The 26,342-nt window shown below is 47.2% G+C and overlaps 2 protein-coding genes across 5 annotated transcripts in view; both read right to left on the reverse strand.

Annotated features, from left to right (window-relative positions):
* LOC122206075 (multidrug and toxin extrusion protein 2-like) overlaps positions 1-23,121 on the reverse strand; it is a 59,412-nt gene extending 36,291 nt beyond the window's left edge. The window contains exons 1-8 of one of the 3 annotated variants that reach the window (XM_042914878.1): positions 23,062-23,121; positions 21,933-22,034; positions 15,291-15,359; positions 11,835-11,983; positions 11,004-11,046; positions 10,398-10,442; positions 8,115-8,212; positions 6,410-6,507 (exon numbers count right to left, since the gene is read on the reverse strand). In XM_042914878.1, the coding sequence (XP_042770812.1) occupies positions 6,410-6,507; positions 8,115-8,212; positions 10,398-10,442; positions 11,004-11,046; positions 11,835-11,983; positions 15,291-15,359; positions 21,933-22,034; positions 23,062-23,106 (649 nt within the window). In that variant the 5' untranslated portion in view covers positions 23,107-23,121. Of the gene's footprint in view, positions 1-6,409; positions 6,508-8,114; positions 8,213-10,397; positions 10,443-11,003; positions 11,047-11,834; positions 11,984-15,290; positions 15,360-15,452; positions 15,702-21,932; positions 22,035-22,181; positions 22,338-23,061 lie in introns of those variants that run through there. The other 2 variants (XM_042914876.1, XM_042914879.1) reach the window with 2 other exon arrangements.
* Positions 23,122-23,979: 858 nt separating this feature from the next.
* The window catches only part of LOC122206076 (multidrug and toxin extrusion protein 1-like), a 37,637-nt gene continuing 35,274 nt past the window's right edge, over positions 23,980-26,342 (reverse strand). For both annotated transcript variants that reach the window (XM_042914880.1, XM_042914881.1), the window contains exon 17: positions 23,980-24,879. In XM_042914880.1, coding sequence (XP_042770814.1) covers positions 24,677-24,879 — 203 coding nt within the window. In that variant the 3' untranslated portion in view covers positions 23,980-24,676. The remainder of the gene's footprint in view (positions 24,880-26,342) is intronic.

The raw sequence follows: 26,342 nt of genomic DNA on the forward strand, positions 1-26,342 counted from the left end.
TGCCTAGCAAAACTGACATCCTTATCCTTCACAATCTTTCACAGAAATAAACTTACAAGAAGTTTAGGGGCCATGTATCCATTTCTTGCAGCTTAATATGACCATGGGGCTATGTACTGGCCAACAGGGCAAATCAGAATCAGTGTGGGCACCTGTCAGGAACTTTTAACACACTTAAAGGGGGTGTGTGAATGTCCTGTTTTCCTCCCTCCTCCTTCCTACTAACTGGAACATAGTAGCCTCTTGGTCCATGAAGTGACCTTGGGAGTGGAAACTATATACCGTGGAGAAGTAAGCTAAAAAGAGCCTGGAACCAGGACTTCTATTAACCTATATAGTACCCCTTATGGGTAGATATAACACCATGGCATAGAGCTTAGCCAGCAGATCCACCTTTGTGCTAAGAAAACAATGCTGGGGGGCGCCTGGGTGGCTCAGTCGGTTGAGCGTCCGACTTCGGCTCAGGTCATGATCTCATGGTCTGTGGGTTCGAGCCCCGTGTAGGGCTCTGTGCTGACAGCTCAGAGCCTGGAGCCTGCTTCCGATCTTGTGTCTCCCTCTCTCTCTGCCCCTCCCCCACTCTTTGTCTCACTCTGTCTCTCAGAAATAAATAAATGTAAAAAAAAAAAAAATTCTTTTTTTAAAAAAAAGAAAAGAAAAGAATGCCGGGGGTGCCTGGGTGGCTCAGTCGGTTAAGCATCTGACTTTGGCTCCGGTCATGATCTCATGGTGTGTGAGTTTCGAGCCCCATGTCGGGCTCTGTGCTGACAGCTCGGGGCCCGGAGCCTGCTTCGGATTCTGGGTCTCCCTCTCTCTCTGCGCCTCCCCCACTCGCGATCCGTCTCTCTCTGTCTCAAAAATAAATAAACATTCAAAAATATGTATTCAGTCATTTGTGACTTAGTGCTATAGCCACAGGGCCAAAATCACAAGCTACAGAATCCAATCAGAAGCCATTTAAATTTGTGTTCCAGTTACCAGGAAGGACGTCAAAGGGCTACGGAATCTAATCAGGTGATAAAGGTGGAGGAGGATCTGATAACAGAACCACGTAATGAGGCGAAGCATGTCATCTAATCGAATGGCGCGACAGGAAGTGTTCTTGCAGGCAGAGGGGCGAAGAAATGTAAAGAGAAAAGGAAATACAAGAGCGGAGCAAGCCAAGAAACCCGAGATACTCAACACCCGCTGCCATCAGGGAAATGAAAGTCAAAATCCCAAGCCACCTCTTCCTACCTAATAGGATAGCTAGAATTAAAAAATAATAATAAAATAAAAAGGAAAACAGAATAAGTGCTGGTGAGGATGTGGTGGGAATGTAAAATCATGTTTTACAGTTTGGGAAACAGTCGGGCAATTCTGCAGATGGTTAATCACAGAATAACCATATGACCTAGTAATCCCACTCCTACTTATTTACCGAAAGGAACTGAAAGATATATCCACACAAAAACGTGTACATGAGTGTGGACGGTAACATTATAGAAAATAGCCAAAAAGTAGAACCCAAATACCCACTAACTGTTCAATGGATAAGTAAAACACGGTATCTCCATGATACCATGTATGACCGAATATGATTCACCTGGGAAAAGAAATGGAAACACTGATACAAGCTACAACATGGATGAGCCTTGAAAATATCGGGCTAAGTGAAATAAACCAGTCACAGAGGACCACATATTGTGCGGTTTAAGTTCTGTGAAATGTTCAGAACGGGCAAATCCATTGACAGGAAGTAGATTAAAGGCTGCCAGAAAAATAACAATATACACATCTAAGAACTCAACAAACTGCGAATGAGATCAACTCAATGAGATCCACAGCAAGACACATTATCATCATATTATCAAAGACAAAGAATTTTTTAAGGCAGCAGGAGAGAAGTGACTCATCACGTACAAGGAATCCTCAAGACGATTAACCTACAGTTTCTCATCAGAAACCATGGAGGCCATAAGGCAGTGGAATGACATTTAAATTGCTGAAAGAGGGGCGCCTTGGTGGCTCAGTTTGCTTAAGCATCTGACTCATCGTTTTGGCTCAGATCATGATCCCAGGGTTGTGGGATCGAGCCCTGCATTGGAGCCTGCTTAAGTTTCTCTCTTTCCCGCTCTCTCTGCCCCTCCCCTACTCACATGAGAGTGTGCATGTGCTCTCGATCAATCAATCAATCAATCGCCAAAAGAAAATAACTGTCAACCAAGACTTCTGTATCTGATGAAAATGTCCTTAAAAAATGAAGTAGAAATTAAAATATACCCAGTTAAACAAAAGCTCAGGAATTTTGTTACTACCAGACCTACCCTAAAAAACATGTTAAAGGGAGTCCTTCCGGTTGACAAGAAAGGAAGCCAGAGAGTAACTCAAAAGTTGTGTGAACAAATAAAGGTCTCCAGTAAAGGTAACTATGTGCACAAATATAAAGACCAGTATGATTACTGTATGTTTGCTTTGTAACTCCATGATTTATCGCCTCGCCTCCATAATTCAAAGGACAAATGCACAGGAAAGAATTACGAACCTCTGTTACTGAGCACATGTGAATAAAGAGGTCGTCAGTGAAACAACAACAGAAAGGGGTGGTGGAGAGAGCTGGATAGGAGTAGCATTTTGGGATGCTACTGAAGTTAAGGTGGTATCCATTCAAACAGGGTTGTTATAAATTTAAGATATTAAATAAAATCCCCATGGTAACAATGAAGGAAAAAATCTAAATTATCTACACAAAGGAAATGAGAATGGAATCAAAACAGTTCCCTAACAAAAAACAAAACAAAACAACAACAAAAAAAAATCAACTAAACCCCCAAGAAGGCAGTACAGAAGGAAATGAAACACAAAAAACGTCTAAGACAAACAGAAAGCAAATAATAAAATGGCAAAGAAAGTCTGCCCTTATCAGCAATTATTTTAAATGTAAACAGATTAAATTCTCCAATAAAAAGGCAGATACTGACCAAATGGACTAGAAAACACGATCTAACTATATGCTGTCTATAGGAGCCTCACTTTGGTGACAGAAAAGTGACTCAGAAAGCAACAAATAGGCTGAAAGAAAGATGATTAAAAAATATATTCTATATCAGTAGTAACCCAAAGAGAACTGGGGTAGGAACCCAAAGAGAGCTGGGGTGGCTAGACTAAGATTAGGCAAAATAACTTTAAGTCAAAATCTATTACAAAAGACAAAAGGACATTATATACGTGTGTGTGTTTAATATTTATTTTTGAGACACAGAGAGAGAGAGGGAGAAAGCATGAGTGGGGGAGAGGCAGAGAGGGAGGGAACAGGATCTGAAGCAGGGTCTGCAGAGCCCTATGCCGGGCTCAAACTCACGAACCGCGAGATCATGACCCGAGCCGAACTTGGGACGCTTAACCGACTGAGCCAGCCAGGTGCCCCTGAAGGACATTATACGTTGATGAGACAGTCAGTTTATCAAGAAGACACAACAATGATAAACAGGAAGGGACCAAACAACACAGCCCCATAAAATACGAAGCAAACATTTACACAACTAGAGAATTAGACAGTTCCACAAAATAGTTGGGAGACTCCAGTACTATTTTCGGTAATGAATGGAACATGTAGACAGAGATCACTAAGGAAAGAGAGGACTTAAAACAACACTACACACCAGACTTGTACACAGCTCTCCACCCAACATCAGCAATACTCTTCTCAAGTGCACACGGGACATTCTCCAGGTCAGCCCATGTGTTAGGTCACAAAACAAGTTTAGAGTCATTTGGGAAGACTGATCTCATACGAAGTATCTTCTCCAACCACAACAGAATAAGGATAAAACCAGTAATAGAAGGAAATCCAAAAAATTCATATACATGTAAAAATTAAACACTTTTTTAAAAAATGTCTCATTTATTTTTGAGAGAGAGAGAGAGAGAAGAATGCAAGCAGGGGAGGGGCAGAGAGAGGGGGAGACACAGAATCTGAAGCAGGCTCCAGGCTCCGAGCTGTCAGCACAGAGCTCGACGTGGGGCTCGAACCCACGAACCGTGAGCTCATGACCTGAGCTGAAGTTGGATGCTCAACCGACTGAGCCACCCAGGTGCCCCAAATTAAACACACTCTTAAACAAAACACAAGGGACAATTTGAAAAACAACTCTGAAGGGGCACCTGCGTGGCTTAGTTTGTTAAGTGTCACATTCTTGGTTTCGGCTCAGATCATGACGTCACACACAGTTCATGAGTTTGAGTCCCACATCAGGCGTCAGGCTCTCCAGTTACAGTGCGGAGCCGCCTTTGAATTCTCTCTCTCTCCTGCTCTCTCTGCCCTTCCTCCTGCTCTCACCCTAAATAAATAAACTTTATTAAAAAGTGTAGCAAAAGTTCAACGGAAAAAAAAAAAACACCACACTGAAACAAAAGAAAACAAATACACAACCCACCACACTAGATGAAGTGAAGGAGTACTCAAAGGGATATTTATAACTGTAAATGCCTACATTGCAAAAGAAAAAAGCTCTCAAATGGATAAAATTAATTTTACACATTGAGGAGACGGAAAAAGAGCAAATTAAACCCAAAGCCAGAACAACATAAATAATGAAGATTAAAGCAGAAATAAATGAAGTAGAGAATGGAAAAATAACAAGAGAGAACCAGAAAACCAAAAACCGATTCTTTGAAAAAATAAAACAAAAACAAACGAAAAGAGATCAACGAAATTGAAAAAACTTTAGCTAAACTGACCAAGAGAAAAAGAAGGCTCAAATAACTAAAATCAAAAATAACAGTGGGGATGTTACTACCAACCTCACTTTAATAAAAAATATAAGAGAGTTCTAGGAACTGTATGGCAACAAATCAAATAACTAGACGAAATGACAAATTCCTAGAAACACACAAACTACCTCAAGTGACCGAACACAAAGAGAAAATCTCAACAAACCTTTAATAAGAGACTGAACAGGCAAACAGAATTTCCCAACAAAGTCCAAGACCTTACGGCTTCACCAGTGAATTAAAGCAAATATTTGAAGAACTGACACCAATTCTCCTCAAACTTCCAAAACACAGAAGAGAAATAATGGTACCAAACCCACAGCCTCGTTCTGAGGCCAGCATCACCTCGACACCAAAGCCAGATTAAGACAACACAAGAAAAGAAAATCACAGAACAATATCCCTTATGAATATAGATGTAAAGATCCTCGACAAAATACTGGCAAACCACACCCAGCAACATATTTAATGATCGCACACAGTGACCAAATGGGATTTATCCCAAGAACACACGAGATGATTAACATCAATCAATGCAGTACACCACATTAATAAAATGGAAGAAAAAACAAAGAGTGATCATCTCAGTTAATGCAGGAAAAAAAAAAAAAAGTCTAATACCCTTTTATGAACAAAAACACTCGACAAACTAGGAATAGGGGAAACTTTCTCAACCTGACGAAGGGCTTCTATGAAAAACTCACATATGTCGTATCAATGGCTAAAGTCTGAAAACTTTACCCCTAAAATCAGAAACAAGACAAAGATGTTCACTTTTGCTACTTCTATTCAACACTGCACTAGAGGTTGTAGTCAGAGCGATTAATCAAGAAAAGAAATGAAAAGGCATCAAAACCGGGAGGGAAGAAGTAAAATTATCTCTATTCGCACATGGTATGATCTTATATACAGAATCACCCAAAGAGTCAACCAGAAAGCCTTCAGAGCTAATGAATGACTTCAGCAAAGTTTCAAGGTACCAGATCAACAGAAAGTAGATTGGAAGTTACTGGGGGTCTAGAGGGAGAAAAAAGGGGCAGTGACTGCTTAACTGGTACAGAATTTCTGTTTGGGGTGATAAAAATGTTTTAGAACTAGATTGTGGTGATGGTTACCAAACACTGTGAATGTATTTAAGGGCACTTAAAATGGCTAAAATAGCAAGTTTTATGTTACATACATTCTACCACAATTTAAAAAATTAGAAAACAAAACAAATCTATTTTACTAAACTTACAAATGCATGTGACACTATTTAAGGGAATTTGGCGAAACTTTAAGTGGTACTATTATTTAAGAACTCAATCTGTTCACCTGAGTCGATAAGATATCAATCAAACTGTGTTTTAACACAGCAGGATGATTTGCAAAGAAAAATTTAGATTTTGTATCTGCAATTTTAATTCCTTAAATATCAATTCTTAAACCCAACAGCTGCCAACCGTTCTCTATGACCAAAAGCTGCCTTTATGGACATTAAAAAAAAAAACTCACAGTGACCTATAATTTTTATATTTTCTGTATACAAATATTTTCCTTAATTTTTTTAATTTTCCAAAAAGATTAAAAAAAAACTCTCTGGGGGAAAAATATCCAAACACCCGAATTACATCCTTCTGAATAACAAATATCATAATGTAAATCAAAGTTCTCATACCTCCCCAGGTATCGACGTGGATTTTTTTCCACCACATGTACAGGAGAAGGAGAGCAGACAGGAGGAACTGGGAAGTGGTGTTTGCCCAGGCAGATCCCCTGAAGGAGAGAAAGTGATCATTACCTGGGAGTATATTCTGTCCAAATATAAATAAACAGACTACCCCTGACAAGCTTTTGCTCTGTTTTAAGAATTACAGTTATTAGAAAAGCCTAGAACTTGTGGACTATCTTTTAATGATTTAAATACACTGTCCACTTACAACTGACTTGTTTTCTTTCCACCAACAATTTTGTGGAAGAGCCAAATGTTACTGTTCATCACCAGAAAAATAAAAGGACATACACACTTGTCACCGTCCTTTGTCCTAACAGCCCGAAATAACCTAGCAGATAAATTCTTAAATGTAGTCACCTACGTACAATATCAAAAACAACTACTGTGCTCAAAATACTGGTCTAAGGTTCACAGTTATTTCCCAGGATTATAATAAATTTGTTTTCAATTACAAGACAACCTTAGAGCATCTTAGATGACATTTTATCACCACAAATTAAATGATGCCCCGTCCTGGCACAGGGAGCCCAGAGCCCTGCTTGCTTCCTATTTTTTCATTTTAATCTTCCGACCAATCCTCACACTGTATCACTTATTAACCCATTCCTATGTGTTCTTCTCCTCTTTTCCAACTATCCAAACTGTCCTCCGTACACCTGTTCAAGAAACTTCTATGAGATGGTCCGTGAGGTGCACCTGCAGAGGAAAGCCGGACAAACCGGGTGCCAATCAGGTGTTTATGTGGGTCGATGTCACCAGCTCTCAGACCTGCCTGCCGACTCGTGCTCCCGCCCCCCATGGTCAAAGCCTCTGGCTTTTCTGGCAGAAGATGTTACAAACCTTTTTCCATTGATTATTCTTACAGTCCACCTCTCTACTACCCTTCACCTAATGACTTATATACAAACGTACAAATGTACAAATGTGTGTGTGTGTGTGTGTGTGTGTGTGTGTGTATATACACACACGTGTATTACTGCAACTAACAGAACTAAATTTCCATCACTACCTGGTACCCACATTAATATGTGTACACACGAAGTCTCATGAAAAGACCTCCATACGCTATTTTCTATTCTATCTCACTTTACTACATTTCATTCATAATATATCTCGAGTGCTCGTGTGATCACGTCGGCCCACGTGAAGGGGGCTGGACCTGGGCCAGCTCACCGGACAGTTCAAGTCAGGGATGGATCGACAGCATGGTGCCTACTGGCGGGAGGTCCAAACTGACGCTGCCTTCCTCGTGGGACCCTCCAACTCTCCAGCTTCACAGAGACGGAACTGGCTTGATTTCTTACAACTGAGAGCTAGTGGGAGATCCCGACAGTCCTCTGCCCCCTCCTGCCTTTGCTCAGGTCTGGCATCTCAGTCTTCACGGGCTGCAGCGACGCCCTCTCACACTAACTCCACCGGACAGGCAGGTGTCAGCTCACAACGTCACCTCTTCCACAACATTCTCCCCCAGCTGACGCCCACACTCCTCCCCACAGCCTGGGCTGACTGCCCCCCCAGGTGCTCCAGGACACCAGCCCCCACCCCATGGGGATTCCCTCCCAGGCCGCTTCACCCCCCCATATCCCAGCCCCCAGGGCCGCGGCCAGCAGACGCTCGGCACTTGGGGAACGAACGGGTCACAACTTACACCACTCCGAGGTCCAGGGCGTAGAGCAGGAGGGCGTTCATGCCCACATTGATCACGTTTGCTGCAACCCCAGTGATCACTTGAGGCATGATGATGCCCTAAAATCCCCAAACAGGAAAACAGCATTTTCAAAAGCTGATCGGTTATGTGGTGTGACGTAATGGGAAGCATATATACTGGTCTCTGCCCCCACCCCGCCCCCGCTTCCCGGCACGGAGCTCCTAAGTCCCCTAGAACTTCTCAGTGGCAGGGGCACGAGGCGGATCCTTTGTTCTAATATTTGGTCTTCAACCCGGGTTCTTGACCCAGAGTTCCTAAATCCTTTGGAATTTCTTGGGTGACAAGGGCGCCTTTTGTCCTAATGACTCTGGGTGGGCTCCTGGGTGGGAGCTGCTCACCAGAACAACCAAGCCATGGTTGTTAGGAGCTTGACATTTTCAGCCCTTCGCTCATTTTCGGGAGAGGGGAGGGGGGCTGGGAATAGAGGAAGTGATCAATCCCGCCTACGTGAGGGAGCCTCCCCTGAAACCGCAGAATCACGGGGTTCAGACAGCCTCCAGGCTGTGTACACGAGGACGTGCTGTGAAAATTCCGGACCCTGTCCCACACACCTTGCCATCTGGGTGTTTGGCCTGCGTTCTTTGCCACACCCTTTTGTAATAAACCGGCAAATCGTAAGCAAACTCTTCGTGAGTCTGGGAGTCGCTCTAAAAAATTAACGGAACCAGGCTGGCGGTCGTGGAAACCTCCAACCTGCAGCCGATCAGTCAGAACCACAGGGGGCAACGTGGGCACCGGAAGGTGGGGGGAGGGGAGTCTCGAGGGACCGAGCCCTTTAACCCGTGGGAGGTCCCTGAAACTCTGGGCAGAGCGCGTTAGGGTCGAGTTAAAAGGCAGGACATACAACTGCTTTAGCCGGGCTGCGTGGGGATGTTTCCACTCCTCTGGTGAGCGGAGAATGTGGTCTCGTGAGAACAGTTAAGACTCTTGCAGCAGGAAGAGTGAGTTTTCCTAAAGAGGTGGTCAGCCGAACACTCAGAGGTACACAGGCAAGGGTTCTGAATGACAGCACGGTCACAGAGGACATCGACGGCCAGGGTCAGAGCCGCTGGCCACATCTCCCCCACTGGTGCAGCTGCGAGCCCGGCCAACTAGAAGCTTCGAAAAGCTTTTGAATGACCCGCTGGGCCATCGTTTCTATCACAGTAACACAGAGATAGAAGAGAAGGGATGACTGCATGGACAGCAAATCGGTGCATGGCACGAGGTGTCCCAGGAAGACCCCATGGGAGACACTCAGGCCGAGTTACCTAACTTCTGTCCAGGGCCAAGGTGAAGGTTCGTGAGGTCACCTCACACGAAGCACCCAGCAGGGCCTGGTCCCCAGCAGGTATGCGGTGGACATTCACCCCCATTATTTACGGGGCCTCATTCCTCACTTCTCGTGTGTCTCTTGCCTACTCTACGTTAGTCCTCAGGTAAACATTTTCTTGAAGACTCTACATTTGGGGCGCCTGGGTGGTTCAGTCTGTTGAGCGTCTGACTCTCGGTTTTGGCTCAGGGCATGATCCCGGGGTCATGAGATTGAGCCCCATGTTGGGTTCTGGGCGCTGACAGCGTGGAGCCTACTTGGGATTCTCTCTCTCCCTCTCCCTCTGCCCCTCTCCTGCTCACACTCTCTCTTAAGACAGATAAACTTACAAAAAAAAAAAAAAAAAAAAAAGAGTCTACATTTTTTTTAAAAAAACAGTTGGCCACCATCAAAGTAGAGCGGCTTCTGTGGATAAAAGTTACATGAAGGCAAGCGGGCGGCTCACGTAAGAGGGACCTGGGGACACAGAGAGGCAGAGCTCCCCCTCAGCTCTGCCCTTAGCCTTCCCCTCCATGCCCCTTGTCCCTCTGGTTCCTGGGGGCGCCGTAAACCCCACAGAACTCTGCAGCCTCTTCCTCTAAAGCACAGGCACCAGAGCCGGGCCTGAGGTCAGACCCAAAGCCAGCAGGCAGCCCACAGAGGAGGGAAGGGGTGCAGTGTGGTGGGTGTTGTGGGAGGCAGGGGCTGCAGAGTAAAACAAGAGGTACATGCAGGAATCTGACAGGTTGAGATGGGCATCTCTCCTGAGCTGGACAAAATCCATTTACAAGACCTCAGGTCTCCCAAACAAGGAGCTCTGGGTAAAATTCCAGGGAAATAAAACTGTGAATGACTTTCACGGAGAACTCCCTAAGAATATCTACTACACGTTTCTAGGCACCACGGAGTCAAAAGATCCAAAGGCTCTATACCTGACTTTGTAAATATCTTGTCTGCAGCTGGAACAGGAATGCTGCCTAGGAGGTAAAACAGAAAAACACCTCTTGTTAACATGAAGGCATAATTCCAACAGTTTCTGACAGTTTTGTTTCTCAAGAAGGTATTTCCTCCTGATGCGACCTCAAAATCAGAGACCCAGACCCACGCGGATCAAATGCTAGGATGCTGTTTGGAATTTTCCGGAGAGGACCCTCAGACCTCGAACTGGCCGAATCTGTGAACGGCTCACTACCTTGACGTCTGAATGGCTCTGAGAGTGCCAGCTGGCAGTACTTTCCCCAATCCCAGAGGGGCCCCAGAAACATCCTAATTAATCTGCAGTCAAAAGCACCCACAGAATAAGGACAGAAAGCTCTTCCCCCTCATCGGTGTGGGTATTACGTTCAAGCTGTTGGATATCAAAGTGGTACAAGCTCTGAGAAGCAGTAAGGATGGGATGACAGGTCCAAGAACTACACACTGAACTTACATGGGAACAGGACTATGATAAAATAAACAGAAAGAGGGGAGGCACAGGCATGACACTATTCATGAGCTGCTTGGGGCGTCCCAGGACACAAAATATCCTCGACACTTACAGGAAGAGCAGGAATGAAAATCATCACATAAATCTGGGCTATCCTGAAATAAAGAACAAACAGCCTTCAGTTAATATTCAAACAATTGCTGCCGTACTTCTTCAAATTGAATCCACGTGGTTCCTAAAAATTAAACATAATTTACACGGGAGAAATTTAATACCACTCTGAAAAGGCTTTTTCCACAAGCCAGATTAACACTATGTTAGGCTTGCTACACGTCTGCTTTTACAGGGAAGTCTGACTTTACGTCTTTCAGCTCATTCTTAGCAGAAAAGATGGGACGAACAGAGCAAAATGAACTAAAAGTCGGGCAAAGTTCAGAAAGGTTTTGGGTCAGGACTGTAGCTGTACCTCACACTGAAGCAAGACGAACAGTGTTCTAGAAAAGAGAGATGCCTCCTTGCATCCCGTGATCCCGTGTATCCTGAAGACAAATTCCAGAGTTTGCTGGAATTGTAGGTTAAAAAAAAACCCAACTCTAAGAACTCTAAGCAACTATATTGCTCCTTTGCTTCTGGGAGGGAAAAAATCCTCTGCGTATTTGCAAAACACCGGGAAAGTAGACTGGGGCCAAGGGTATTAACGTTCTCATCCTGTATCTTCACTCTGGGCAGGACGTCAGGTTACTGTGTCACGCTGTGCCACTCTGTGTCACTCTGTGCCAGCTGGTCCCTGCCAGCCTTAATACCCTGTGATCCACAAGTCACAGCTTCCATTCTCCACGGGGGTTCAAGTCCAGGTAACTGACCAAAACGTCAATGAAGGTTAAGACGACCAGACGGTCACTTACGCTGAACCTGGGGTTCTGACATTAGAGACGCTGCTGACCTGGAGACTTCGGGGTCTTGTTTTAAGAGCAGGAGGATACGCTCCGTATTGATGAAGACAGCCCAGCAAGGAAAGCAACACAGCATCAAGATGAGGATTCCTCTTTGGAGTATGATCCCCACGCGTTTTAGGTTCTTGCCTCCGAAGGACTGGAGAAAACAAACGCAGTGATAAAGAGGGCCACCGTGTACCGGGCCGAGGCCTGGACCGCCGGCATCGCAAACGGCTCCCCAAGGGAGAGCACCCTGCTGGCCACCCATGCAGCCGGACGGCTGTTGTTTCCCGCCCCCAACACCTGAGCCAAGGGCACCAAGGGCATTTTAAACATGCCCCGGGACGAGGAGTCTCCTGTCTCTGGGAACAGGGACAGTTAGACATGGAGGGCACTGACAGCAGAGAGCAGGGCTTCAAAGGTGCAAGAAGCAGACGGCGGGTTAGAGCCTGCCGGATTCGCTCAGCAAGTATTTCTTGAACTCTTACTATGTGCCACACGCATTTGCGACCCGGGAACTAACTCAGCAGTGAACAAAGCAGGCAGAAGTCCCTGCCATCATGGAGCTGACTTTCTAGAAGGAAAGGGAGACAGACGATAAACAGAAATAACTAAGATCTAGAGTGCATTCTCTAGAATGGCAGTAATGCTTGGAGAAAAAGACATCAGGGAAGGGGGACAGACCCTTGGGGGAGGAGCACGATGTTTACAGGGCGGATGGCAGGCCTCCCAGAGAAGGGGATTTCTGGCAAACACATGCGGGAGCTGAGAGAATGAGCCAGGCAGACGTCTGGGAGAGGCCCAGCAGGGCAGCCTGTGGGGATGGAACCCCGGTGGGGACAGCAGAGGGCTCAGTGGCCTCCACAGTCAGACGGGGTCACAGGAGAGTTGCGCGCAGAGAAACGACATCACCTGACGTTTAAGTGTGACGAGAGCACAAAAGGCAGAAATGAGGGGCAGCCAGGTGGCCAGAGCACAGAGCGGAGAGCAGGCCACGGGAGGGCAGGGAAGGCCCGGTCCCCCCAGCGGCCTTGGCCGAGTCAAGGTTTCTCAGAGCTTTTCTCACTCTCCCTTTCCTTCAAGTACCCTGAATGACTGTCTCTTTCTCAAAAGCAAAAAGGAGTCTAACTTAAAGTGCCTTGAAAGAGTCAGTGGAAACAAATTAAAAACAATGGCCGTACAAAGGACATAGAATATTGTGCAAATATTAAAAGGGAATGTGTCCACCTACTTCATTCAATGTGTTCTCCAAAACACATGGTTTAATGGCAGGAAAAAGTAATAAGGCCATGTAGATGTTAGAATGGTGTAAGTGTCCATATTTGGAAATATTTGGAGGATATTCACCAAACAGTTAATAAAGATAACTCAGAAGGGTTAACCTTTAGTGATTTTTCCTCCATCTTTTTCAAATACGTTTCTAGATAACCTAAAGTTTCTAGACGGTGCTTGACCTTTACAATCTTTTTAAAAGGCCATTTAAAATCCAAGAAACAGGGGTGCCTGGGTGGCGCAGTCGGTTAAGCGTCCGACTTCAGCCAGGTCACGATCTCGCAGTCCGTGAGTTCGAGCCCCGCGTCAGGCTCTGGGCTGATGGCTCGGAGCCTGGAGCCTGTTTCCGATTCTGTGTCTCCCTCTCTCTCTGCCCCTCCCCCGTTCATGCTCTGTCTCTCTCTGTCCCAAAAATAAATAAAAAACGTTGAAAAAAAAATTAAAAAAAAAATAAAAAAATAAAAAAATAAAATCCAAGAAACAATGTGCTATTATAGAAATACGTTTACTAATACGGAAAGACGTCCACTGTATATGGGTGGGTGGGGAAACAAAGATCTAGTCTTTTTCTTTTTTTAACTATATGGATAAAAATAACTGAAATGGTAACAAAAAAGGGACAAAATAACTATTTTAAAATAAAATTTCAGGGGCTCCTGGGTGGCTCAGTCACTTAAGCGTCTGACTTCAACTCAGGTCATGATCTCGCAGTTCGTGAGTTCGAGCCCCGCGTCGGGCTCTGGGCTGACAGCTCAGAGCCTGGAGCCCGCTTCAGATTCTGTGTCTCCCTCGCTCTCTGCCCCTCCCCCGCTCATGCTGTCTCTCTCCCTCTCTCTCTCTGTTGAAAATAAGCATTAAAAATGTTTTTTTAATGATTAAAAAAATAAAAAAAATTTCACATTCTCTATCATGCCAATCCAGAGCTACATTTAGCCCTTAGAGCCACATTTAGCTGAGCCTATAAAAACTATCCCAGGATACCCTCATGCACCAACAGCTGAGGAGCTGAGTCCAAAAGCTCAGGATATAACACATATGCTCAGGGCCACTCCTTCCTTGGCATATAACCCTGTCCCCACTCTCCCAGGCAGTGGGTGTGAAGGCAGGACTCATCTATGACACATCCACCTACCCACGTAGCCATCATTCATCTGTCCACCTCATCTATTCTACCATCCATCCCTCTAGCCACCTACCCATCCATCCATCTGTCCAACCATCCATCTACCATCCAACCCAACCATCTATCCATCCATCCATCCCTCCACCCACCCACCCGTCTATCCAGCATCCATCTATAAACCCATCCACCCACCACCCACCCGTCTATCCAGCATCCACCTATAAACCCATCCACCCACCACCCAACCGTCTATCCATCCGTCCGTCATCATCTACCCATCCCTGCTTGCTTCTCTGCTTTCCTCTCACTCATTCGACAGATTTCCAGGGTACCCACTACATACCAAGCACGATGCTGAGCCCCACAGGGATTCAAAGACTGAATGGGATTATAGCCTTTCTCCCCAGGCAGCTCAGATTCTACCAGGGAAACCACTATGGTTGTAAACCAGGTGGGTGAGATGGAAGACAGAGCCAGGAGAGAAAGGCCGGGACCAGAATCTGACTCTCCTCTGACTGCGTTAGCACACCAACCCAGAGTTCCCAGTCCTGTGACAGGCAACGAGGACGGAGGGGTGTGAGCGGACTCCACTAACGTAAGGAGACAGAAGATAAAGAAGGACTCTGGCTTCAGTGGAGGGTCGTGTGTTCTTGAGAGAGACAACCCGAGAGGAGAAACAGTTCAGGGAGGAAAGCCGGATGGGCTTAGCTCTGGTTGAGCTGAGTGTGATGTCCGGGACATGACCGACATTCAAGTGTGGCCCTGAGGACAGAGACGTGGGCGGGAGACAGAGCTGAGCGTCTTCAACAGCAGGTGAGGGAGTACAGTGTTAGGGTGGGAGAGATCAGACCAGAGACAGAAAGGAAAGCACAGCCCCTGAGCACAATTATAAAGCCCACTTGGCTTACATCTACAGCCATCAGCAGCACAGTGTTTGACAAATAAAAGGCAACAAAAGCCAAAGAGGGGAGAGTCGCCTACCTGGCCTCCAACAGGAAAGGTAACTGACTAAATACATACATAAATTAAAAAAAAAAAAAAATCGTGTGTGGGGGAGGGTGGTCCTCACCTGAGACATCAGCGTGTCACAAGCCGAGGCCAAGCCAGTTCCGACTGAAATCCCAATAACGTTCACCACCTGCAAGGAACGACAGGCAGCTGCAGCTGGAGGACCGGCCGGGCAGTCGCTGCCTAACAGCTCCCGCTAAGCCAAGGAGCCGTGACGGTTTACCTGCAAGGAGCAACCTGCAATCGTACGCTTAAGACTTTGCATCTCACAGCAGATGGGCGTCCACGTCCATCCCTGGCGACTGTGAACAAAAACACAGCCTCCGACCAGAGGATCACAATCACTTCGTGTCAACCGGGGTGGCTGACGACGTAGTTCTTCTTGAACAACACAGCGTGTGTTACAATTTCCACATCAAAAAGTTAAGTTGCGGTTGATATCTAAAGGCCACGCCCCTGGTCTGCGATGTGCCTTTAAGAACGAGGACAGCAAACGTGTACTGAGCATATGCCACGTGCACGCCCTGTCCCCAAACCCTCCCATACAGGGTTGTCGTGGGCACTGTGCCCGTTTTACGGGTCTCGGGAGCACGTCACAGAAAGCTTAGGTCACTCAGATGGCGACCTGAAGCTGGGAAGTCTGGCCACAGGCTTGAACCCTGTGATGAGAAACAGGACTGGTTTTGTGTCGCCCTCGTGTCTGCACCTTACCCAGGGCCCCTGGCAATGAACCTGCAGGTTAAGGTCAGGGCCCAAGGAGCCATTTTGCAATTGCGGAGGCTGGGGAGAGCTGGAGACCCTCATTTTCATCCCGGGTCTCACGTTTAGTGGTGATGTCAATCCCAAGGTGGGTTCACTTCTTGGCTGACCAAGATCATAAACTCTAGCCACCAGGAGTCAGTGACAGGCCACACACAGAGGGAGCAGCGGGAGGCAGGCGCCTTGTGTTCTCAATTCCAGCCCGGGACAGTGTCAGGGCCAAAGCTCCAAAACCCCTCAGCCTTCCAGGCAAAGAAAAGGAAGCCCAGCCGTCACTCTTCTTCTGTGACCTCAAGTCTATCTCCAGGCCAAGTCCGCTGTCTGAGACTGCTTGGATGAAAGTCAAGGGCGTTGTGCTTTCCCCACACAATGACCACCTGTATACGGAGACGGTTCGAGACTTGCTGACGTATCTCTCGTAGCAAGTTGTCCGGGACACCATCTTCCACCTCAGGGTGTCCACGCCACTCCTCTGACTCAGTATCAGGAAAGGCCGTCCTTCCCCCGAACAGATGGCTCAGGGACATCTTGGACACACTGTGAATTTCTGCAAACTACAAGAGCTCAGGATGCCGGTAATTCTACCAGCTAATTATTTATCCTTCTGTACTGAAAGTATTTTTACAAACCAACTCAAATTCTTCATGAAACAAAACAAGGTGGGGTATAAATAAATGTTTGTGGCCGGGGGAGCGGGGGGGGGGGGGGGGGGGGGGGGGGGGGGGAGGGCAGGGGGCAGCTGGCTGGCTCAGTTGGTGGAGCACGCGACTCTTGGTCTCAGGGTCGCGTGTTCAAGCCCCATATTGGGAGTAAGAGATTCCTTCAAAAAAATAAAATAAAACCTAGGGGCGCCTGGGTGGCTCAGTCGGTTAAGCATCCAACTTCGGCTCAGGTCATGATCTCACAGCTCCGTGAGTTCGAGCCCTGAATCGGGTTCTCTGCGGCCAATGTGGAGCCTGCTTCAGATCCTCTGTCCCCCCACGGCCCCCTCTGCCCTTCTCCCACTCACATGGGTGCACACGCTCTCTCTAAAAAATAAACGTTAAAAAAATAATAAAATGAACCTTAAAAAACGTTCTTTTACTTAAAAAACAAACACTTTTGTAAATTCTCTCATTCCGCATACAGAATTTTTCATAAAGTAAAACATTTTTAACTGTATCTGGCTTTCATAAATAGTTTTCTTGAGGGGCGCCTGGGTGGCTCAGTCGGTTAAGCCGCCGACTTCAGCTCAGGTCACGATCTCGCGGTCCGTGGGTTCGAGCCCCGCGTCGGGCTCTGTGCTGACCACTCAGAGCCCGGAGCCTGTTTCACATTCTGTGTCTCCCTCTCTCTGACCCTCCCCTGTTCATGCTCTGTCTCTCTGTGTCTCAAATATAAATAAATGTTAAAAAAAAAAAAAATTAAAAAAAAAAATAGTTTTCTTGAAATTGGGCCTACTCTCCTCCTACCAATTAGTTACAATTTAACGGCTGGTTATAAAAGCACCATCTTACCACGCACTACCCAAGGAAAGACAGACATAGACTCCCTTACCTAAAACCTTAGCTACAGAAATTCCTCTCTTTGCAACATACCAACCTTCCCGCGTACCCTTTTCAGGCCTATCTACGGAATTTTGGGCTTGTATTTGCTCTCTACCTATTTTTACTTCAAAAAGTAGGAACTCTTTTTTATGCTCTCATCGGTGCGTGAATTGCGGGTAAAACAGAGAGAAAGAAGGAAAGAAATTACTACAAACCTTCCATAAAATCTTAATTTTGTTTTCTCCCCCCAGGATACAGTTAAGATAGTTTTATTTAATTCCTTTTTTTTTTTTTAATATTTATTGATTTTTTAGAGCGAGCAAGCACAGCAGGGGAGGGGCAAAGAGACAGAGAGAGACACACACACACAGAATCCAAAGCAGGCTCCAGGCTCTGAGCCGTCAGCACAGAGGCGGACCTGGGGCTCGAACTCCCGAACCGTGAGATCATGACCTGAGCCGAAGTGGGACGTTCAACCGACTGAGCCACCCAGGAGCCCCTAATTCTTTCTTTTTTTTTTCTAATGTTTATTTATTTTTGACGGGACAGAGGATCTGAAGCAGGCTCTGCGCTGACAGCAGAGAGCCTGATGTGGGGCTCAAACTCATGACTCGGGAGATTATGACCTGAGCTGAAGTTGCACGCTCAACAGACTGAGCCACCCAGCCGCCCCTGGTTAAGACAGTTTTGGGGCGCCTAGGTGGCGCAGTCGGTTAAGCGTCCGACTTCAGCCAGGTCACGATCTCGCGGTTCGTGAGTTCGAGCCCCGCGTCAGGCTCTGGGCTGATGGCTTGGAGCCTGTTTCCGATTCTGTGTCTCCCTCTCTCTCTGCCCCTCCCCCGTTCATGCTCTGTCTCTCTCTGTCCCAAAAATTAAAAAAAAAAAAAAAGACAGTTTTGCCGAAAATGGTGAAAGGAGACATGGGGCCTGTACGTGTATCATCACAGAGCCTTCAACCCTCACCATGTTACAGCAGGGCCGCGTAGGAGACAAATTCAGGAGGCGCCTAGATGAGGACCCGCTCACAGCTCCCCTGAGCTCTGCATTTCCTGGAAATATCCACTCGGGGCAGATCTGTGCCAGGAACCAGGCGTGGCAAAAATTAATATGAGCTGGCCGGCCAAGGCGAGAGTATTCAGAGACAGAGACTGTGGCACAGCACGGAAAGGTGGGGCTGGGGGGGGGGGGGTCTGGGAAAATGTTCTGCAAATGCATGCATGCCCCTAAGCTGCATCTAGAAGGATCCTCCCGAGCCTCACATGCAAGTCACAGAATGCAGGATCGAGAACGATCGATGGGGGCAGTCAGGGCGGCAGAGTGAGAGAAGAGGGAGGGACCACAGCAAGGGAAGACCCATGAGGTCAAAGGGCAGGTGGGGACTTGAGAGGGCTCCAGGGATAAAAGGTTGCCAGCAGGAAAGTAAAGTTTAACACTGTTACAGTGAAAAAAAGAACAACAACAACAACAACAAAACTGCTACCGTGGGCCCATGCTGAGAGATAACAACGTGCAGAGTGTGAGTCCTGAAGTGGATTTAGGGGGTTCCTGAAAGCCAGAGGGATGGACGGAGGTGGGGTCCCCACACCCAAGAAGCTGAGCACTCAGGCCCTGGGGTGTTTGACGAACACAGAAGAAGCCATGCACCGGCCATCAGATACCATGGACATGAACCGTACAGGATGGTAAACCCGAAGGGACAGTCCGGAAATGGGCACTGCGAAAAGACAGGCTATTCAATCCAGGGGTGTCGGGAGCACTGGACAGCCACAGGCCAAAGCGTGACACTGGACCCCTATCTTACACCATACACACAAAAAAAATAACTCAAAATGGATTCGAGACCTGAACGCAAGACCTGAAGCCATAAAACCCCTAGAAGAAAACACAGGCAGGGCAGTGAGCTCTCTTGGTCTTGGCGAGGACTCTGGTTTTGACACCAACAACAAAGGCAACAAAACCAAAAATAAATGAGTGGGACCACACCAAACTCAAAAGCGCCCGCACCCTGAAGGAACCCACCGACAAAGTGGAAAGCCAACCTACAGAATGGGAGAAGGTATTTGCAAATCGTACACCTGATAAGGGGTTCACCTCCACAATATGTAAAGAACTCATACAACTCACTAGCAAAAGAACCCCAAACAATCTAATTAAAAACTGGGCCGAGGATCTGAATAGGCATTTTTCCAAAGAAGACACACAAAGGGCCAAAGGATACCGGAAAAGGTGCTTGACATCACGAATCGTCAGGGAAATGCAAATTAAAACCACCATGAACTAACCCCTGCGAGAGTATGTGACAGGAAATAACAAGTGTTGGAGGAGACGTGGAGAAAAGGGAGCCCCTGTGCACTCTTGGAGGGAATGCAAACTGGTCCAGCCCCTCGGGGAAAACGGTATGAAGTCTCAAAAAATTAAAAACAGAACTACCGTATGATCCAACAATCGCACTTCTGTGTATTTGACCAAAGAAAACGAAACATGTAAATAAAATGCGGCTTATGCACTGAATCTTAGTTGGTCCTAAAAGAGAAGAACATCTTGCCATTGGTAACAATGCGGATGGACACTGAGGGCATTATACTAAGTCAAAGAAGTCAAACAGAGACAAATGCCCGTATAATCTCACTTACACGTGGAATCCAAACAAAGAAAAACTGAACTCATAGCAGATTGGTGATTGCCAAGGACTGGGGGGGAGGCGGGGGTGGAATGCCCGAGGGGCTTGGTGGTAAAGGCCATCTAAAGATACAAAGTCCCGGTTACGAAGTACATAACGTGTGAAAATGCAATATACCGCATGGTGAATATAGTTAATAATACCGTATTTCACACTTGAAACTTGCTAAGAGAGTAAATCTTAGAAGATTTCATCACATAGAAAAAAAAAAAAATCTGTGTATAGTGATAAGATTTTAACCAGATTTAATGTGATCCCTTCACACTATACACAAATACTGAATCATTACATTAGACACCTGAAACCGATTAAATGTTGTGTGTCAATTACACCTCAGTAAAAAAAAAAAAAAAAAAATATATAATAATAATAATAATAAATTTTTTAAGGGGGCGCCTGGGTGGCTCAGGCAGTTGAGCATCTGCCTTTGGCTCGGGTCATGACCATCTCATGGTTGGTGAGTTCAAGTCCCACACAGGCTCGCTGCTGTCAGCACGGAGCCCGCTTCGGATCCTCTGTCCCCCTCTCTCTCTCAAACATTTAAGATACATACATAAACACATAAATAAATAAAAATTTTTTAAAAATTTAAAGAGCACTGCACAATAAAGGTTTAGAAGCAGCGACAGGAAAAGGGAGATCCCAACTGCGGCCCCGTGGATAAACAGAAAGTGTCCTTTCAGGTTTCCAATAATAACCCACTGTTAATGTCGCTCACAGCAGACAGAATGATCAGGAGTACAACATATGCCAGGGCCACCGTGCCCTATGTGGGGGAGGAATCAAGTTCATCCTTTCTGGAGGGGACACAGTTAACAGCCTGTACGTAAAGCTTCTCTGCTTTCTTCACTCTTTCTAGAGACCCAATCTAAAATCTCAAAGGAAGTAGAAATATCCCTTAGCCTGAATTAGTTCACTCAGTAACAGACCTGTAAATAAAATATCTGAGTCCACATACTAAGGTCACTTCACCCACAAAGCTGAAAAGAGAAACTCCGGCGGTCCCGCCACGATCCTAGAGCAGATACCGACCTCTGGTGGGAACGGAGGGGGAATTTTCTAAGGCTGGGAGAGACCACCTGCCAGCACCACCGGAACTATTTTCCACCTTCTCTGAAAGCCTGGATGGAGGGAGGCAACTTTCCGCTACATCACTAACAAACACTCAGGGACGAAAGCCTTCAAAGGAGGTGTAATTTCAATCCGTGGCCCAAGGGAGACACTTTAGTACAAGCGGGAAATACTGCGCCCATAATGAATTGTGCAATTCAAACCTATGGCAGACAATCTACATGATCTCTAAGTTCTCCGGTTTAATTTTACAACAGGAAAAAAAAAAAAATGCCGTTCTGTTCCTGTGACCGTATTATTGCTACAAATTCCTAGCAATCCCTGGCCGCCCTGGAATTGTATCATTGCTACAAATTCCTCGCAAGTCCGACCACCACGGGATGGTTGAAACAACGCTTCCCCGAGCAGTTTACGCGATCTCCTTTCAAATCTAGAGATAAGGCAAAAGGTACCCACGGGCCAAGCTCCGATAGTGTTAAGGGAAGAGATCAGACATAATACAATGCAAATTCCGAGGCTTTACCGCGGGGCCGACCCCAATGGAAGTATTTAAAAAACAAAAGAGAAGAGAAGAGAAGAGAAGAGAAGAGAAGAGAAGAGAAGAGAAGAGAAGAGAAGAGAAGAGAAGAGAAGAGAAGAGGAGAAGAAAAAAGAAAAGAAAACCTACCGATACCGCGAGCGTAACGGCATCCAGCTCGACTTTGCCCAGATGCCCACAGAAGATGGAACTGACGACGCTAATCAGGAAGATCATCAACTGGGCCAGGAACTGCGAGGGAAAAAAGGAGGGAGAGCACGCGCTGACACCGGGCCCGCCCGCCCCGCCCGGGCCCCGCTCAGGCCCCGCTCGGGCAGCGCGGGGCGAAGGCGCTGGGGGGCGCCCCGAGCCGGGGCCGCCGTCGGGGCGCGCACTCACCACGGAGCCCGCGAGCGCCGCCAGCGCGGCCGCCTCCCGCCGCGCGTCGGGCGGCAGCGCGCCCCGCAGGCTCCGCAGGCAGCTGCGCCAGCGAGGGGCGTCGGGCGGCTCGGCGCTCTCCCGGGACGCGGCGGCGGCGGCTGCGGGGGGCTCCATGCCGGCGCGGGGACTGGCGCGCGGGAGGCGGCGGGCTGGGGGCGGCCCCCGCACGGCCCCGCCCCGCGCGCCCGCGGACCGCCCCCACCTGCGCACGCGGCCGGGGGTGGGGGAGGGGGAGGGCCGCAACCCGGGACGCCGGACCTGCGGGCCAACCGTCACCGCCCGCACATCCCCGGGTGCGGTGGGGGGGGGGGGGGTGGTGCTGGGGAGGCAGGACGGGGTCGGGGGCGCTGTGCGCTGACAAAGGAGACTGTAGCTTGGGAAGAGCGCAATGTGCTGCGGCGGGGGCGGAGAGGGCGAATTTCTAATTCCACCCACCGCACCCCGAGAGCACTGCGCCGGTTTTGCAGGTGAAGTCCCTCTCCCTCTGCCTCGGGTTACGGGTGTGTTAAAAGTATTTACTCCCCTGGGGATGCGCTCCTCGCCTGCAACTTGGGCTGATGAGATAAGCCTCCGCATCCCTTCCCAGGGGCTCCTACCTGGTGAAGGGAAGGCCAGGCAGGGTGAGAACTCTTTAGAAGGCGAGGGTATCCAGGAGGGGTATCCACAGGGGAGGGAATGAGGAGGGTGTGTGTGTGGGCTTCCTCACGAAAGAGCTGGGAGAGGGGAGGTTGCCGGCGAAGGGGGGGGGGGGGGGCGGGCATCCTTCAGGGCAGGCCTTTAATCTTGGTCCCAGTAAAGTGACTCTCCTAGAAGAGTAAAGCACCGAGGGTGGAGATACCTTAAGGCGGCCCTGGGTGTTTTTTTTACTCATAGTAGCCAACATTTGTGATCTTGTCCATTATCTGTTGAGGGCAAAGGCCGTGCGTAGCTCTTTGTATCCATCCCAAGTACACAGCGTTCTTAATTCTGAGTTAAAGTGTCCCCCACCCCCCAGGAAGGTGGAATCCAAGTACAACTTGGTTACTACTTAATCCAAGGCCGCTACTGAAATCCTGACCACTCCCTCCACCCCAGAGGAATTAGCTAGGGTTGTTTGGATTTGCACAGCTCCAAAGACTTCCCCAATTATTCTCCAATGCTGGGGCAGAAGGGAGCATTCACCAAAACCTCATCCTTTTGAGACAAAAGCACGCATGCGCATGCATGCGCGCGCACACACACACACACACACACACACACACACCTTCCTTGGATATGCCGTGTTCACCACCTAAAGCTGGTGCCTTCATAAAGACAAAGACCCAAGCAGAAGATGAATGGGGCCCACCCGGGACCCCTTTCCTAGCCCCCTCTTTCCATTTCTGCTGCCTTCCAATCTTTAATCCCCTCCATCAACATAGGAAAAGGTCTGACTTCTTCCAGTTTGCCCAGAATAGCTCTTCAAGCCCTTTATTTCTCTCTCTGGGATGTCCACCCCTCTAGAAAAATGAGGTGCTGCTTCTCAGTGGGGTCTTGGCCTACAGCTTCCTCTCTCCTGGTCTCTGCCAATCTTTCTCAGTCCGGACAGATTTTTAGACCATTGCTTAACAGGAAGCATGTTCATCAATGCCATCTGACTCCTCTCTTCTTAAACCGGTCTTCTCCTCTTTTGGTTTCTCAAGCACGTCCGTTGCCCACAGCGCCTGAGAGCTGGACCCCAAATGAATCTTAACAAATGCCATTTTCCCATTGAATAACCATAGAAGACACAAGGAAACAGATGCTGTAAAATATATTTTAAATAATTAGATGCTAACAGTCCTTAAGCACTCAGTACATACGTTTGTATCTAAAGAAACAAAAGCAGAAGAAATATCAAAGTCATAGATGAACACCATCAGTACACAGTGGTCCTGGGTTGAGACAATGATGGATGAGATACTATTAATCTCATCATTCAGACATTGTCTTAGACTAGAACATAGGTTTTTTTTTACCTTAGTTCCTTTTCTTCATTAGAAAACATAATTTTGAACTCTCAATCCTTGAAAGCCATGGGCACAGTTGAACTACTTAACTGAAAACAAATTTCCACCGCTTGGCCTGTGCGTTACTTGTAAACTCAAAAAGTAGAACGACTTAACTGAAAAATTTCCACCGCTTGGCCTGTGCGTTACTTGTAAACTCAAAAAGTAGAACGACCTAACTGAAACATTTCCACCGCTTGGCCTGTGCGTTACTTGCAAACTCAAAAGGTAGAACGACCTAACTGAAAAATTTCCACCGCTTGGTCTGTGCGTTACTTGTAAACTCAAAAAGTAGAACGACTTAACTGAAAAATTTCCACCGCTTGGCCTGTGCGTTACTTGTAAACTCAAAAAGTAGAACTGCTTAACTGAAAACAAATTTCCACCGCTTGGCCTGTGCGTTACTTGTAAACTCAAAAAGTATCGCTCGACCTGACTCTCTCTTGCCTATCCCTCAACTCTGATATACACTCTCAGTAAAATCCCTAGGAGCAAGATTGAAATGACCCCCAGGAGCAGGAGCCCACGCCACAGCACCAACTGTCTCCCGGTCAACCTAGCGTCTTGGCTCATTTGCAGATCCAATGGAGTCTCGTCTCTTTGTACAACAGCTCTCCTTAACACTCTTCGCGGGTTCCTTGGGACCACCGCTGAGGGGAAAAAAGGAACTTAGTGAGCAGAGTAAAAGGGTATTTTTTTTATTAGTATAAAAGATGTCCTATATGTATGTTACTAGCCAGGGGAAAGTTTATTGAGGAAGCAGTTGCTGCCTTGGATACGCAAAAGAATACTATCTCAGAGTGCCTCTCCATTCACCCATCACAAACTCCGGAGCCTGCTATTGTGAGCTTAGGTCTACCAGGGAGCTCTGCCCCACCACAAGAACTAGAGGAATAAATACAGTGACTCTCTAGTTAAGATTCATAGGGCAAGTTTTCAAGGGGCCAACACTCCTCTAATTAACAGTTCAGAAGGAGAACAAGGCCAACGGAGGAGAAAAATCACCTAAGAGATCATTCAAGGCCATTCGCAGAACTGAAGAGAGATGTGACTCTTCACATCAGGGGGCCTACTAAGCATCCAGCAAGGGTGTGACTCAGATGTAGATTCAGTCTTCCAAAGCTTCAGAGTAGTCAGAATTCAGGAAAATATCCTAAAAGCTTCCCGAGAGAAACGCAAAGGCAGTTGACAGAAAGAACCAAGAATAAGATGGGCATCCGACTTCTTAACAAGCATAGTGGATACTGGGATGTGCTGATGGCCCTTGGGAGTTGTGAGAGAAAAGAATTTCGAATAGAGTAATTCCAGCCCACTCTCACAAAATGCTTCCTCCATGCCAGGCACTGTTCTCAGCGCTTTACAAGTATGAAACTCACGTAACTCTCACGACAGTGGTATGATGTAACTAGTATTATTACCCTTTTACAAATGGGAGATGATAGGAAACTTGGACCAACCATCCGCTGAAGACAATTATGCTGAAGACAATTATGAAAGCCGGATAAAACGAATGAAAAATATCATCTTGAAGGTATCAGAGTACTACCGAAGTAACAAAAAGTCACCAGGGCAAGATCTACGGGAAGCTGGAAACCCAGCAAAGTAAGCCAGCTTTGGGGGCCACTTTTGACCTGAGAGTTCTCCATCTGGACCTGAGCAATGCTTTTGGGGGGGAGTTTAGTCCTCACCAAGGTAAACCCCTCTGGACTCTAGGCCGGATCTCAGGGGCTGTATCCAAGAATTCAGGAGGAACCAGAAGTAAACCAAGCCTCACCCTGGTTGCCTTCAAGTCAGCTGGGGGCTCCGGGAAGCTCAGTTTCTGAAATTGCCCTAGACTGCTGGTAACCCTAAGTGTTCGACAAAAGCAAAGGAAAATCCTCCCTGAAGACAGACAGACATCACAGGCCTCAAATTACTTCCACCGGCAATTTTCAAATACAAGATCTGGAACACAATCAAAGATAACCAGGCACACAGGGGACCAGACAACATGAACGAAAACTGGCAGGAACAATGGAATTGGCAGCCGTAATTCAGCCAGTCTGTGAACTCGGTAATAAAGAAGCGAGGAACTAGTGTGAGTACATGACTAACTGCCGAAGGATCTGGAAGT

Source organism: Panthera leo, chromosome E1 (assembly GCF_018350215.1).
Source record: "Panthera leo isolate Ple1 chromosome E1, P.leo_Ple1_pat1.1, whole genome shotgun sequence".
Lineage (NCBI taxonomy): Eukaryota > Metazoa > Chordata > Mammalia > Carnivora > Felidae > Panthera > Panthera leo.